The sequence below is a fragment of the Hemibagrus wyckioides genome, linkage group LG13 (assembly GCF_019097595.1).
Source record: "Hemibagrus wyckioides isolate EC202008001 linkage group LG13, SWU_Hwy_1.0, whole genome shotgun sequence".
NCBI classification, from domain to species: Eukaryota; Metazoa; Chordata; class Actinopteri; order Siluriformes; family Bagridae; genus Hemibagrus; species Hemibagrus wyckioides.
Genome location: NC_080722.1, coordinates 23,430,794 through 23,447,203, shown reverse-complemented (window position 1 = coordinate 23,447,203; position 16,410 = coordinate 23,430,794). Strand labels below are relative to the sequence as shown.

At 37.1% G+C, this 16,410-nt stretch overlaps 1 protein-coding gene across 1 annotated transcript; it reads right to left on the bottom strand.

Moving 5' to 3' along the window:
• Window positions 1–4,843: 4,843 nt before the first annotated feature.
• On the bottom strand, window positions 4,844–15,359 carry lmf1 (lipase maturation factor 1). The gene is made up of 11 exons (XM_058407037.1): window positions 15,107–15,359; window positions 14,462–14,771; window positions 14,232–14,242; window positions 12,131–12,279; window positions 11,816–11,881; window positions 9,564–9,731; window positions 8,500–8,674; window positions 8,159–8,312; window positions 7,647–7,830; window positions 7,410–7,522; window positions 4,844–5,227 (listed from the first exon to the last, which is right to left on the bottom strand). The coding sequence occupies exons 1-11, from the start codon at window positions 15,342–15,344 to the stop codon at window positions 5,056–5,058; spliced, it is 1,740 nt and encodes a 579-aa protein (XP_058263020.1). The 5' UTR covers window positions 15,345–15,359; the 3' UTR covers window positions 4,844–5,055.
• Between the last annotated feature and the right edge of the window lie 1,051 nt (window positions 15,360–16,410).

The following is a 16,410-nucleotide window of genomic DNA, read 5'->3' as shown; positions in this document are numbered from 1 at the left end:
CAGCAAGACTGGTGAAAGAGTTGTTTGATGAACATGTTCAAAAAAGTTTAGCATCTCCCCTGTCCTTCACAGGCATTAGATCTTTTATTGTGTGTATATATACTCCATTCTAGTACTGAAATATTGGGTAGGGCCTCACTTTCATCACAGAACAGCCTCAGCCTCTTCTTGGTATAGATTTTAGAAGTAACATTCCTGTTCCATGTTGACATGACAGCATTATCCCACTGGATGTAACCATTAGAAGATGGGTGAATTGTGGCCACGGTGGGATGCAAATGGTCAGCAACAACACTTAAATAGGCTGTGGCATTCAAGCAATGATTATTTTGTTTTGACCAGCCCAGAGTGTGCCAAGAAAACACCATTACACCAACTCCACCATTCTGGACTGTTCACAGGTATCACACATCACAGGTTGGGTTCATAAATCATGAGGTTGGCACCAATTCGGACACTTCTATCTGTGTGTCTCAGCAAAAATTGAGATTAATCTGACCAGGCAACATTTTTCAAGTCTTCAAATGTCCAGTTGTTACCTGAGTTACTGTAGACTTTCTGTCAGATTGAACAAGTCTCTGTTGACCTCTCCCATCAAAGGTATTTCATTCAATAAGGCTAAGCACCAACAATCATGTCAGGTTCAAAATAATTGAGATCACATTTTTTCTCCATTCTGAAGTTTGATGGCAACATTAACCCCATCTGTATGCCACCGCTACATGATTGGCTTATTAGTGAATGTTCGAGTAAATAGCATTCAGTAAATTTGTATGCAGGTGTCATCAGAGGGAAAAAAGCTCTTGCAATTTATCTTACACAGTCTGCTGCCACCATCAGGTGAAAGGCTTGTTTTGGAGAATTGTAATGTGAATGGGGAGAATTATAATAACGCTTTTTGTCATTAGCATCATTAAGAGCAATACTGACATTCAAAATCATTTATAAATCTAGAAAATTCAGATGATTGGTACACAAACTAAACATTTCCATATTTATGAAGGTTTTTAAAATTCCTAACGCTGACTGTAATAGGAAACGTGTTAGTACACAGAAACAGTCTACAATAGTACATATGTCATTTGACTCAACTAAGGTTGTGGTTGGAATGCACAGCATCATAAGCCTTGTTCAACAGTCCCTGGAGAAGCAGATGCAATGCTAATGCTAGACAGTACACTATACAATTTCTATCAAACACTATCTCTATCTACACTGATTTCTCTGTGACCATTCACTGACTAAAAGACACTAAAAAGACACTATCAGAATAATTACAGGTATAGATAAAAGAAAGTATGCTCTCTTTTATTTCTAACAGGGCATAAATAACAATTGTGTGGTACTCACCAACTTCTATATAATAAACAAATAACCTCAGGTGATACAACAGATTTAAATATGTAGTCATTTTTGCCAAAAAGTAAACAAACATTTAGAAACCATGTGGGAAAAATAAGTACACCCTATAATTCAGTAACAATAACTTGAAGTTGAATCTCTTCATTTTGGAGAAATTCTGGTCCACTTTTCATTGCTTCAGTTTGTTAATTTTTAAACATCTCAGTGGGGCTGAAGTCTGAGGACTTTTTGTTTTTTACCTGTTCATATGTCAGCTTGTTGGTGTGCCTGGGCCTGTTGCATGGCCCAGTTTCAAGAATATTCTGGTGGCACTAATTTTTGTCTCACTGATTACAAGTTTCCCAGGTACAGAGGCTACAAAACAATTCCAAATCATCACCCTCCACTGTAGAATGGTCATATAACTGACTGATGAGTAGCAACAATTTCTTCTCTGCTCTTCTTGGCATAACACACACAGGTTCTGCTTTTATAGAGGTAGTCACACTTCTTGATTAACTGCTTCTGTATATTTAATTACTAACATCTACATGCTAATTATTCTCTTAATGATTGTCAGAAGGGTTTACTTTAATTTTTACTTTCTGGTTTCTGAATGTTGTAACAAACATGACAACATATTGAAATCTTTTGTGTTTTTTGTTGTTGTCACATTAACTAATTTGTTTGTTTATAGAAGTTGTTCAGGACCACACAATGTTATTTTTGACCTTATTAAAATAGACTTATAGAAGAGTGTACATTCTTTTGTTGTATCAATGTATCAATAAATGTAAGTTGCTCTGAATAAGGGTGTCTGCCAAATGCTGTAAATATAATGTAATGTGGCAGAAGTGCAACACATAGTAGTTTAATAAATTAATTAAATTAATTATTTTTATTTCTAGTTAGTTAGTTATATATTTATTTTTATTTATTTATTCCCCCCCCTCTCTTTTCTCTGTTTATCTTCTTTTGTAAAGCTGCTTTGAGACAATGTCCATTGTACAAGGCGCTATACAAATAAAATTGAATTTAAATGAATTGAATAAAATCAGGCCAACAGCTTCAGGTAATGTTTACATCAGAATTTAGGAAAAATGTAATGATTTGACTGTGGTATAATTGTTAGTGCTAGATGAGCTGGTTTAAGTATTTCTATTTGATGCCAACAGCATGAAACCTTGGACTCAACCTGCCTTGTTTCAACAGTCCAGACTGGTGGAGGTGGTGTAATGGTGTGGGGGATTTTTTCATGGCACACTTTGGGCACACTTTTAGAGCGCTTGAATGCCACAGCCTATTGGAGTATTGTTGTCATATTCTAACAGCTACTTCCAGCATGATAATGCACCATGTCTCAAACTGGTTTTCTGAACATGACAATGAGTTCACTGTTCTTCAGTGGCCATCCAAATATCCACTATCCCTGAATCCAAATAGGTTGTGGTAAAACCAGAGATTTGTAACATGAAAGTGCATGAAAAATCTGCAATCATGTCAACATGGACCAGAATCTCAAAGAAATGTTTCATGCCATGTAGAATCGAGGATATTTTGAGAGAAAAGTGAAACCCCCTAGTGTTTTTTTACTGATTCCAAAAAGTGCTCTGTAAAGTGTATTTTGTATATTGATTCATTCTTTTCTAATTAGGGCCTAAGCACTAGTGGTGCAGAGGGCCCTCTTGTTCTTCTAAGGATTATTATTAGGGCCCAAGCACTAGTAGTGCAGAGGGCCCTCTTGTTCTTCTAAGGATTGTTATTTTTTATTTATTTTTTAAAAAAATTTCAATCATCCAGGCCGTTTTGGGGGTCTTTACATGCTCAAAAACTCATGGAAATAAGCAGACAGGTTGGATTCTGTGGCCATTAGGAGGTCAGTGTGGCTCGGCCCTGGGCGTGGCACACACCCGTCACAGCACCCCCTGGAAAATCTTGCTGCATAGCTGATACACAATTGCACATAAAAATGTAAAATCCAGTACAAACATAGATCTCATTGAGCTGAAGAACTTTCCCATTGCATGTCACTGAGTCTAATCCACAGGAAGTCAGTTATTTTGAGTTGTTTGCAAAACGCACCCAATGGGATTGAGGGAAAAAAAGGGATTTTTGATATCTCAAACGGTTCAGCCTTGAGGTGCCCTTAAACTTATGGCGAAAAAAGGAAACAGAAAGTGGCTAATAACTTTTGTGTACATTAAGTGATCTACATGAAATCTTAGGATTATGTTGAGTAAATTTAAATAAGGACATAATAGAAGAAAATTAATATTTTATATCTTAACAGTGGAAAGTCCTAATGTTTCAAAACATTTTACAGAGAAAAAACAACTGGTTGTGAGTAAGCTTGCTTAGTTTCATGATTTTGTGACGCTCAAATGGCTCACAACAAATTTTTACATTCATCAGTCCATTGACTAGACATGGTGTTGGCCTGACTCCTGCAGTACTAAACCAACTCCACTAGATAAATCTCTTTCCCCTTTACTTTTTTTTTTTTTTTTTTTTTTTAAATATGGCTTAATGTTCACAATTTATAAATACTGTCACCCAAAAAATGTATATACACTTCAACTGATCAAGTAATATAGTTTAGAGGGAGAGTCTTTTGACGTCAGTTTACAATGCTCTGAGTGTACATTAGACCCAAATTGTCACTTTTGTCCTTTTGGTATTTCCCCTTTATATGCATGTACCCACTGTGTCTGGTGTGCCTGGGCAGCGATGGTGCCGTTGCTTGGGCCCGATCATTATTTAAACATTTAGCTCTTTCTGAAATATTTTCAAAATTCATACTACTAATGTCAAAACAATAAGCTTACCACTTAGACATCAGTGCTTATAGTGGCATAATAATTAGCCTGTGTCTTGAAGTTTAATGTATAAAGATGAAATGTTTTTTTGTTTTTTTTTACTTTACTTTACTTTACAGTATTTAATTTGTTGTTGCTCCACAACACAACAGACACAAAGTTTCTTATCAAGCCTATGGCACTTTGGACTGAGTTTTTTCAGAATTGTTCAAATTTGTGAACAAATTTATCAGGATTGACAGGTTCCCAATCATTGTTTTCACCTTGTCAAAGACAAATCATTATTCACTCTCAACAAAGTTTGCTGGGATTGTTTGCTGGATTTATAGAGGTAAAAAAAACTCTCTGCATTTGTACATGCTTTTTAGTAAAAAAGGTCAAATGTAAAAGGTCCAAGGTTACATAACACACATTATTTCCCCCAGGACAATATAGACATGGTGCCTGGATACTAAAATATCTCAACTGCTGTAAAGCTATGTCCCAAAATATGTCTTGCAGGTTACTGACTAAAACAGATCCATCATTGATCTGTCAAAGTGCTATGGTATCCAATACATCTGGCAAAAACACTGAAGTGGGGATTTCCCTTTGGGATGAATAAAGTATCTATCTATCTATCATTATGTGACATATTCCTTTTCAACTTCTCAGACTCAAAGATTTGTCTCAGACTCAATACACAATCATGGTATAATCATTCATTTATTGTTTTTACATTTATTTATATGATTATATATATATATACACACACGTATCGCAAAAAATATATATATTTATTTGCATTATTCTGCACCTATGTGAAGTGTGAGTAGAGTACTTCTAAGGGAGTTGCCTGAATTTTTGAAGGTGCACATTCTGTGTGTGTGACAAACTGCTGTCAATGTAAACTAGTCAATTAGACATCTGGTTGCGGCCAATTTCTTGACCGAAAGTACTTTCTGAGGCCGTCCAAATTGACTGGGGGGAAGTAAGGCCCAATGTGCTTTCTGACCCACCATTTCCCCTTGGCTGCAGAAGCACTCCCAGGCTTGGTAAACTTATATCTGAAGTGTTCTCCTCGTATCCACCTAATAGTATCAAAATATATACATGTTAGTGTTTGATAAACAAAAATAACTTCACAAGGAGAAACTCAGGTAGTGTTTAAAACTGCAGGTTGTAGGAGTTTTGGTTGAGTTGGAAGACAGGTGCAAATAATCATGGTAAGACCAAAATTTTAATTCACTGTGAAAGTCATTGTCCCTGAATTATCAGAAGGTTTATTTATTTATTTATTTATTTATTACAGTATTGGAGTATTAGGAAAAGAAGAAAAACGTTTTCACAGTGTCATCAGCCTCAGGGCTGCATGCAACAGCTTGGAGCAGAGCCAGCACTATCTAGCAGGGGACATGAGTGACTGCTTAGGGTCCAACAGCTGCCAAAATCCACAAATCCACAAATCCCCCCCCCTGGCATTTTTCATGTTTTGTTACATTGTAACCTGTAATTTAAATGTTTTAAATCTGATGGATTTTACCTGATGGATCTGCACAAAAAGTTGGTGAAGTGAAATGAGAAAAATATATGTAAAAAATCTTTTTTAAAAATTAAAAATCTGAAAATTGGCATGTGCATATGTATTCACCCCCTTTGCTATGAAGCCCCTCAAAAGTTCTAGTGCAACCAATTACCCTCAGAAGTCACATAATTAGTGAAATGAAGTCCACCTGTGTGCAATCTAAGTGTCACATGATCTGTCAGTATAAACACACCTTTTCTGAAAGCCCCCAGAGGCTGCAACACCACTAAGCAAGAGGCATCACACCATGAAGACCAAGGAGCTGTCCAAACAAGTCAGGGACAAAGTTGTTGAGAAGTACAGGGTTGGGTTATAAAAAAATATCCAAATGTTTGATGATCCCCCAGAGCATCATCAAATCCATCATCTTCAAATGGAAAGAACATGGTACCACAACGAACCTGCCAAAACCCACCAAAACTCACAGACTGGGCAAGAAGGGCAATAATCAGAGAGGCAGCACAGAGACCAAAGGTAACCCTGAAGGAGCTGCAGAGTTCCACAGCAGAGACTGGTGTATCTGTGCATGAGATCACAATAAGCCGTACACTCCATAGAGCTGGGCTTTAAGAAGAGTGGCCAGAAAAAGCCATTATTTAGTGTTAAAAATAAGAAGGCACGTTTTGAGTTTGCCAAAAGACATGTGGGCGACTCCCCATATGTATGGAGGAAGGTGCTCTGGTCAGATGAGACTAAAATTGAACTTTTGGCCACAAGGAAAACGCTATGTCTGGCGCAAACCCAACACATCCCATCACCCCAAGAACACCATCCCAGTGAAACATGGTGGTGGCAGCATCATGCTGTGGGGATGTTTTTCAGCAGCAGGGACTGGGAAACTGATCCGAGTCGAGGGAAAGATGGATGGTGCTAAATACAGGGATATTCTTGAGCAAAACCTGTTTCAGTCTGCCTGTGATTTGAGACTGAAAGGAGGTACGGAGGTTCACCTTCCAGCAGGACAATGACCCAAAAGAATACTGCTAAAGCAACACTCGAGTGGTTTAAGGGGAAACATTTAAATGTGTTGGAATGGCCTAGTCAAAGCCCAGACCTCAATCCAGTTGAGAATCTGTGTGAAGATTGCTGTTCACAAGCGGAAACCATCCAAAATGAAGGAGCTGGAGCAGTTTTGCCTTGAGGAATGGGCAAAAATCCCAGTGGCAAGATGTGGCAAGCTCAGAGACTTGCAGCTGTAATTGCCGCAAAAGGTGGCTCTACAAAGTACTGACTTTAGGGGGGTGAATAGTTATGCATGCTGAAGTTTTCTGTTATTTTGTCCTATTTGTTGTTTGTTTCACAATAAAAAAAAAATCACATCTTCAAAGTTGTAGGCATGTTCTGTAAATGAAATGAAAGATGCAAACCTTCAAACAATCCATTTTATTTCCAGTTTGTGAGGCAACAAAACATGAAAAATGACAAGGGGGGTGAATACTTTTGCAAGGCACTGTATGTAGGTATGCAAGACACAACTCAACAACTGCTGTACACAACTGTGATCCCCCATATAACTGTTCTTTTCTTTCTTTCTTTTTTAACGCCAGTTTTTGTTATTCAATATTCCCATATAACCTGTAATAATTACTGTACCTAAAACAGACTAGACATCATTCACTGGATACTTTGAAGAAGCTACATTGGTTAAAATGGATATTGAAGAATGTTTTCTGTGTACTGGGCCTTACCGAGGTTTGTCTTTTCCCTGAAATGGATTATGGTCAATTAATGAAAGCACAGTGGAGTCATTCGCTAGAAGTCTGCCTGCTATCTGAATGATCCATTCATTCTGCTCATATGTCTAGAGGTTAAAGTGGACGATAAAGTTAGCTTTCAGGAAAATGATAAAAACATGCTTCAGTTTGACTGATTTTCACCTATATTTAGTAAATGATATCATATACATTAGCATATTTGTCCCTTACTTGGAAGGCAGCAAACCACATCAGCCAGTCCAGTCTGTAGTGATAAGGGGAAATGAGGCAAGGTCTTCTATCTAGAGCTCCCGGTTTGCACAGAAACTCATACTCCTCCCATACAACACCCTCATCAGAGTGTGTAACATTAAGTGTGCCCTGAAACACCACCTCTGTTCTCTCCTTAGTAATGCTACAAAGACAGTGACAAATTAACAATGTCATCTTATGTCATCTTATGACAAAGCTGGGGTCTAGACTGTAAGAATGAATAGTATCTGTGACTAAAACATGATTTTACACAGCCCTTATTATGATGTAGCAATTCCATGCAGAGAATAAATAGCAAAGTAATAAAACTAGGCAGTATGTTAATGTTATTGTAGGAAACTATTATATAGTAAACAAAAAGAATGTAGTCTAGTAATCTACGAACTGTAAACCATTAAATACTTTATTCTTATTTTAATTAATAAATAAATAAACAGATAAATAAATAAATTAAAGTAAATGAGCATCACCTTCCAAAAGCCCCATAAGTGTTGACAATACGGAGAGGCTCAAAAGATGTGTTCATCACCTGCCTAGGACTTAGAAGGTTGATCACCACAGGAACACTCAAATATGCAATTAAAATTCCAAAAGCCACATTAACCAATCGCCTAATGAGCATGCCTTAGGGACAAATACAGAAAAAAATTAAAAATGAAGTTATGAAAAGTCATAATGTGTCCGTTTAGCATTATGCATGGTTGAATGTACACTGAAAGCCCATTGGCCAAATATATACATAAAATACACCTTCTGGGGAAAACCCCCACATGAAGCTTACAAAAGCAAATACTTGCAAGCTTACACATACCTTTAGTGGCTGTTTGTCCTGCTGCCTCCTCATTCTGCAGCTTCAGTAAAGTCCATTTAGTTTGTTGAACAGGCCAGAACAGAAATGCTAATGCTGCATCATCAAAACAAGCTAAACTTGGTACTATAGTTAGCCAATTCAGGAAGCTAAGATTCCCACTGATTATAAGAACTACCTAAAACATAAAACAAATACATGCACAAATGCATTAAGTATATCGGGCAAAAAAAGATTTGATTTTGATCATCTGAAAAAACTTGAAAAATAAGAAATAAGTACTTGACTGTTGAAAAACTATTGCTTACTTATGAACTCTCTGATTGGTCTATTGTAACATGTTGACTGGCTGCCCAAATTTAAGGAAGTTTCAGCTTAAGAATGTAGTCTTTTATTGGCAAAAGGTGGTCAAAACACATTACCCCAGTCTTATTCATATCTTACTGATCTCCTGAAATAGTATCCCCATCATAAATATTTTTGCTCAGCTGAGACAAGCATAAGATTAGTCCTAAAAATCAGTGGAGACTTTTTGTTTACCTCTAGAACAATGTTCCAAATGCCATTAGGAACATGGTTCAATTAATGCATCCAAATTTTAAACACACTAATCTTAGTTCTTTTATAGTTGGATCATTTTGTTAAATATACTATTCAGGATTTGTAGTAATTGTTCTAGATGTATAATTGATTATCAAATTTTTACAAATACATTTTATCATATAAATATCACAAATAAATTTTGGGTGTTAATTCTTTGCATATAAAACATAAGCTACTTTAAGGTCATAGAGACAACATATTATTGTTATCTTTAATAATAATAATAATAATGCTGTTTTCTTTTTTCTTGGCTATTAGCTGGTGGCTGCTGAGGCATCCATATCTATCTATCTATCTATCTATCTATCTATCTATCTATCTATCTATCTATCTATCTATCTATCTATCTATCTATCTATCTATCTATCTATCTATCTATCTATCTATCTATCATTTTTGTATTCCTTAAAATTAATAGCTCAAGTATGTGTGTGTGTGTTTGTGTGTACATATAAATTCATCACCTGGAAGAGGATTTGCAGGACTCCATTTACCATGCACATGCGTCGGCCCATGAATGTGAAAAAAGGCACAACAAGCTCAATAAAGTGATTACTTAGGGTCTCAAATCGATGGAACCACCAAGGAGAGTGGTGTAAATAGTATGAGATTGGGTTAGGAACAGGCTGCGTCTGTGTAAGAGAGCAAAGACAAAACGTAATGTACTGTAGTTCTGTTTTTCACTGGTTTAATGGAATCAACCCATTGGGCATGTGATGTGAATATAAATACTTGTTACTGGAAGGCTGAAAAATTTGTTTTTAGAATATACCTAATACCTGCTGAGATAGCTCTGGAAAAATAGTCACCATTGTTATTACAAATATCCTAACTTTTGAAGATCACACAGACCATGATTAGATCTATTATAAAATAATGGAAAGAACGTTCCACAACCACCAAAAACACTGATCAGAAAGGGAGAGCAACAAGAATGGAAGGCTTTGGAGCATCCCGGGATAACTTTGGAAGAGCTGTATAAAACCACAGTTCAGAGAGAAGAAGCGGTTCACTGCAAACCATAGCTCCAGGTGGCTTTACCCAAGACTGACAAGAATTATTATAAGAAAGCCATTATTGAAAAGCAGAGCAGGCCATATTAAGTTTTACTTGTAGTTTGCCAAAAGGCATGTTAGAGGGGTTCCCTGGTTTGACCAAATTTGAACTTTTTAGACTAAGCAAGGTGATGGTAAAATATTACTGGGGCTATGTTTTTCAGTAATTGAGAAATTGGTCATGATTGAGCAAAAGGATGTAGCCAAACATAGGGCAATCTAGAGGGCAGTCTGCAGGAGATTTGAGACAGGAGCTTCACTTTACAACAGTGTACCAACCCTTAGAATTCCATCAAAGTGGTTTAAAACCAGTCCAGTCACCACCAAGATTACACTCCGATTGAAAGTTATTAGACTTGAAAACTGTTGTTTAGAAACTGTCTCCATCCAGTGTGACAGTTTCATCAGTGTTTTCAAGTAGAAGGACCAGAAATATGAGGATCCAGGAGTAAACAGCTGATTAAAACAGCAAATCCAAAAAGACTTGAAACTGTCATTTCAGCCAAAGGTGGCTTTACCAAGTATGCTTAAGCAAGGCAAAAAAAACAGTTTTTTTTTTTTAAATTATTCTTTAGTAATTAATAATTATTAACACTTTAATAACTGAACACTAAATACATGTTACATTATGACAAGTGACATTTACACTACACATCTACTAAGCATTGGGGATAACCCCACACACCCCTTACCCACACTCATCACCCTCCTACCATCTGGAAAAAGGCACCAAAAGCATTGAGCTCACAACCAGACTTTGTAACAGTCTCTTCCCCCATTAGACTCCTTAATTCTCAGAGACTGGGCTGACCCCAACAAAAACACACACACACATCACTTACTTTTTAATGCTGCTACAATCAATCTGCTACTAACTGGTTATTCGGTTGGTTGTTTAATGTAGCTCTGGGTTATGTATAGCTACACATAACGCATATAATATATTTTATGTATAGCTACATTACATGGAGCTTTATGTTTAATGGGCTTTATTTATTAATCTTTTACTAAAATTAGACACCCCTAAAACTCCATTAATGGCAGACCTTACAGAGCTGAAATGGCAATATTTGTATGCCAAACATAAATACATTATCAATCCTGGATCCTCATATTTCTGGCCCTTCTACTTGGAAACATTGATCAAACTCTGTCACGCTGGATGGAGACAGTTTGTAAACAACAATTTTCTTGGTGGTGACTGGACTGGATTTAAACCACTTTGATGGTATGTGAAGGGTTGGTATCCTGTTGTAAAAGTGAAGCTCTGCCCAAGTCTCAAATCTCCTGCAGACTGCCTTCCAGATTGCCCTATATTTGGCCACATCCTTTTGCGCAATCTTGACAAATTTACCAGTAACTGCATATCAAAAACATACCCACAGTTATATTCTACCATCACCATGCTTACCTGGGGTAATTGTGTTCTGAGGGTGATGAGATTTGTTGGGTTTTTTCCCCTCAAAAGTTGCACTATGTCAATAAGTAATAAGTTTAAAATGTTCAAATTTGTTGTTTCAAAGTGTTGTTTCATTTCAATGTGTACTGCACAAGCTATGTATGTTTGAAATAACACTAAAAGCCTCTGACTTGACTTGACTAAATGGTACTGCATAGAAGCAGTCGATGTCAGCTCTCTTCCTACACACAAACATACTTACTTCATAGTGATAGTCCATGCAGGTCAGGTCTCTCCAACAACGATCTCCTCTGATCTTGATCATGCCCTTAAAAAATTTAACACCCACATATAAAATTTTAAGTCAAGTATCTGACATACAATCCCAAAAGCATAGTGTCTAGAGACTGTCTGAAAGAACTGAGTAATTAATCTGCTGTATTGTAATAAGAGGGCCAGGCTGAGCTGTTGCTGCTCCTAAATGAGTTCACAATGGGACCTATCTACCTTAGGCAGGTTGTATTAATGGTATGGCTGATCATAGTCTTTCATTTATAAGTGTACGTGCAATACTTACTGCACCAAGCATTATTCGCACTATGAGCCAACGGAAAGACCAAATGGAGATGAGAGAAGGTGGGCAGTTATGTGGAATCTGTGCAAGACTCCATAAAGGACACAGAAAAATACAGAGGAATCCTGTCTCAAGTAACTGGCTCTCCCAACCTGCAAGCATAATGGGATCAATGTTAATACTACAGAAACCTGTGATATATTAAAAGCAGGAAAAATGGGCAAGTGTAAGGATTTTGAGGCCAAATTGTGATGGCTAGACCACTGGAGCACAGCATCTCCAACTGCAGCTCTTGTGGGGTGTTCCTGGTCTGCAGTGGTCATTATCTATCAAGTAAACTTTAAGTCCTGTAAGTTGCCCTCCATGGGTCGCACCTCGCAACTTACACGACTTACACGAAAGGATCTGCTGCTAACATGTTGGTTACAGCACACCTTCAGGGATCTAGTGGAGTCCATGGCTTAACAGGTCAGGGCTGTTTTGGCAGCAAAAGGGGGACCAGCACAATATTAGGCAGGTCATAATGTTATGCCTGTGAAGTGTATATGTTAACAACTTGTGTAACAAATACTACTTGTGTAACAAATATGTTAACAAGTTGTGATGAAATAATGTGGTAGTCAGTAACTTACAGCACACCAGAAAGGTGCCTATTTACTATTGCATGCAATTGTGGTCACAATGCTATGGATCTGCTGTGAATTCCAAGTTCACAAAAATGAAACATGGTGGGCTGGATTTGGCCAGCAGGATATGTGTTTGCCTTGGGTTATAATTAGTTAGCCTTAATCACACTCATTATATACAGACATACATTATATACAGAGGTTGGACAATAACATTGACTAATATAATGATGGAGGTTTCTCGCCTATATACGTGCTGCCTAGTGGCCAATCTTCACAGATTTCACATTCCATAAATAAAAGCAGAGAGTGAAGGCAGAATTAGGGAACCAATAGCACATCTGTACATAAAATATTGAAAGCCACACAGCAATGAGATATATCGGAGTTCAAATGAGGACAAATTGTTGGTCTACATCTTGCTGGTGCATCTGTGACCAGGACAGCAAATCTTTGTGGTGTATAGAGAGCCACAGTATCCAGGGTAATGGATACATACCACCACAATGTGTGAACCACATCCAACAGGAGTAACTCTTGATACAAGAGGAAGCTGTCTGAAGTGGATGTCTGGGTACTAACCCAGATTGTGTCGAAAAAATATAAAACTACAGCTGTCCAACTTACTGCAGAATTAAATTTGCACCTCAACTCTATCCAGAACTGATGGTCAGGAACTCCACAGGGTCACTGTTCATGCACAGGCTGCTACAGCCAAACCTTGGATTACTTGTACCATTGTAAAACGTTGGTTTCAATGATGCCAGCTGCAGAAATCTTGGGCAAACATGTTGGGTAAAACATATATTGTTTCCCATATCCAGGAGTGTTATGGTGTGGAGAAGCCCCGAAGAAGTTCACCACCTGGACTGTTAAGAGCTGAGAATAAAGTGGTTTGATGAACAGAAAAGTGAAGTTCAAAGGACTGTCTTCAAATGACAGATGAAGACCTACCTCTTCCTGAAGCACTTAAACTAGCTCTTATTTTACCCTGTTTGTTTTAATTATTGTTGTATGTACATAATATTTAAAAAAAAAACTCAGTTTCTAGGCTGATGGTATTGATAGAGACTTCAAAGCACTTTTGTATGTCACTCTGGATAAGAGCACCTGCCAAACACCAGAAATGTAAATGTAAGTTGAACTTCACCCATCTCACCAAATCTGAATATTATTGAGTCACTTTGGGATGTTTTGTAGGAGCAAGACAGGAAACATTTTCTCCATCAGTATCACATGATGACCTGGCCACTCTTCTGCATGATTAATGGCTAAAATCACTCTGGTCACAGTGCAGGACTTGTATCTGTCATTCCCATAATGAATTGATGCTGTATTGGCCACAAAAGCAGGTCCTAAACCATACTAATAAATTATTGTGTTCTAAAACCAGATGTTTCAGTTTCATTGTCCAACCCCTGTATGTAATTACATATGTATATATTTATTTTTATACATTAATAAAATATTATACTTACCAAAGGAATACCTAAAAGCAAAAAAGAGCATAGTATAATTGATATATTAGAAAGAGTGTTATACTTTCTTACAAAAATTAAGAAATATTTTGGTCAAGCCTATCAAAGACCTAATACAAAATTTAAGCATCAAGTATCTTAAAAATCTATCTCTGTAGTTATACATTAAAGATGCAATAGCATTTCAGACTACAGCAAGTTAAATGACATGTGTGTATACAGTCGCTTACCACAGCTGTCCAATATTTACTATGGAGTGATACAGGATCCACAGCACTGCCATGATAATCATGTTGGCCGTCCCTAATATGAGGACAAAGCCAGAAAGTGCCAATCCTACAAGGGCAATGCCATCTAGGTTGCCATTCATGTCTTCCCAGTCCAAGAACCACAAAATAGTGGGAGCGTATGTGAGTGCAGCCATGCCGATCTTACCACCCACATAACGTTTGACACTACGCAGGTAGTCTTTGCAAGGTGTGAGGCCCTTGTCCCCAATCAACTGTTTGTTCTGGTTGTAAGCCACAGTAAAGGCAATAACTACAGAAAGAAAATGTAATGAAGGTATTGTTGCAATTGAGTTTATGTGAGAAGCACAACTGCCTACTTCAAAATTATAATATAAGACCTTCTACAATGTGGCCACTGTTTACAAAAAAAAAACTGGTCACATAAAACATCCAATCAATCAATCAATCAATCAATCAATAAACAAACAAATAAGTAAATATTGTTTATAACCAGCAAAGGAACTCTTTAAGTAAGTACACTTTAGATAATATATGCTGCTTTTCGCAAGAAACCAAAAAAAACTGGTTTCCAAAAAAACCAAAAAAAAACTATTATCGATATGCGAAACAGTATGTACAACTCACAATACATGCAGGCAATAGACCGCAATAGCACAGTCCTAGTGAGCCAGTAAGTCCCTGTTCCCAGCCGAACCTTTTCTTTCTTATCGTATTTCTCATTTTGTTGAACTGTTTCACTATTGCTGTTCTCTGACTGTTCAACTAAATTACTAATTTCGCCTTTGTGTCTTCTCCTCATAGTGCTTCCCATACACTCGATATTTTCACTGGTAGTCGCCATACTTTCGCCTTGTGTGCGCATGCGCGTAGTTTAACTGCCTTACCCAGCTGTTGCATTGAAAAGTTCACGTAGTGATTCATTTTTGAACCGATTCGCAGAGAGCGCGAGCTAATCCAGAGCTCACAGTCGTTTCAAGAGCTCGACCAGTTTACATACAGTATTATATACACTCAACGGCTCGACACATCAAATATACATTAAATATGTAATTAAATCTACAAGCAAAATATCGATTATCAAAATGTAAAAATATAGTGCAAACGCAAGTAATGTGAATCAAATAAAAATTTAGTTTCCAAAAGGATTACTATTCATTGTCAGTCTGATTTTGCTAGTCTTTGCTTTAATTGTAATTCAATTCAATAAAATGTATTTGTATAGCGCTTTTAACAATGGACATTGTCTCAAAGCAGCTTTACAGAAATATAGAAACATAGAGAAAAAAAAAAAAATTTATAAGGTTTAAAGTTGAGAAATAATTTTAACCCTGCTTACCAGTGCATTCAGAATTAGTAGGTCTACCATTCAATTTCATTCAGTAATGAAAATAAAACACCACTGCGATATAGCCCCTTTCTAAAAATTCATAAGAGGCCTATAGCTTAGCTTAGGTTTCTGAGAGACATTCATTCATTCATTCATTCATATTTCTTCAGTAACCTCAGTTTCCTGTTAAGAGATGCACTGAATCCAGAGGTAATTACAGGAACTCTGCCCGAACACAGGGCAATTTATCATAGCCAGGCCGCCTATGTACATGTTTTTGGACAGAGGAATGAAAATCTTAATGAACACAGGGAGAACAAAAACTCCACATAGGCCCAAGTTCAGATCCTGGGCCAGATCCTGGAGCAATGAGGAGGCAATGCTACAATTGTTTTGCCCTATTTTCATATCTCCTTACTTAACTGTCATCTGAATGACACTTTTTTATAATTGTCTCAAGGTTTCTAGAATTTTCAGGAAATGTTATACTGCTAAATTCAATCTTTTATTTGTGTAGATACAAAATAACATGCTCTTCTGCCCCTGATATATGTTTTTTTATTTAGTCACTTTGGCATCACTGAATATAAATGAGCAGCAG

Excerpts from the sequence above, each read along its gene's own strand:
- lmf1 (XM_058407037.1), bottom strand. The coding sequence starts at position 15,344 with ATGCGCACACAAGGCGAAAGTATGGCGACTACCAGTGAAAATATCGAG. Across the intron at positions 14,772-15,106 it reads GTCTATTGCCTGCATGTATT|TTATTGCCTTTACTGTGGCT; the intron begins GTGAGTTGTACA and ends TTCTTTCTGTAG. Across the intron at positions 11,882-12,130 it reads TGCGAATAATGCTTGGTGCA|GGCATGATCAAGATCAGAGG; the intron begins GTAAGTATTGCA and ends AAATTTTTTAAG.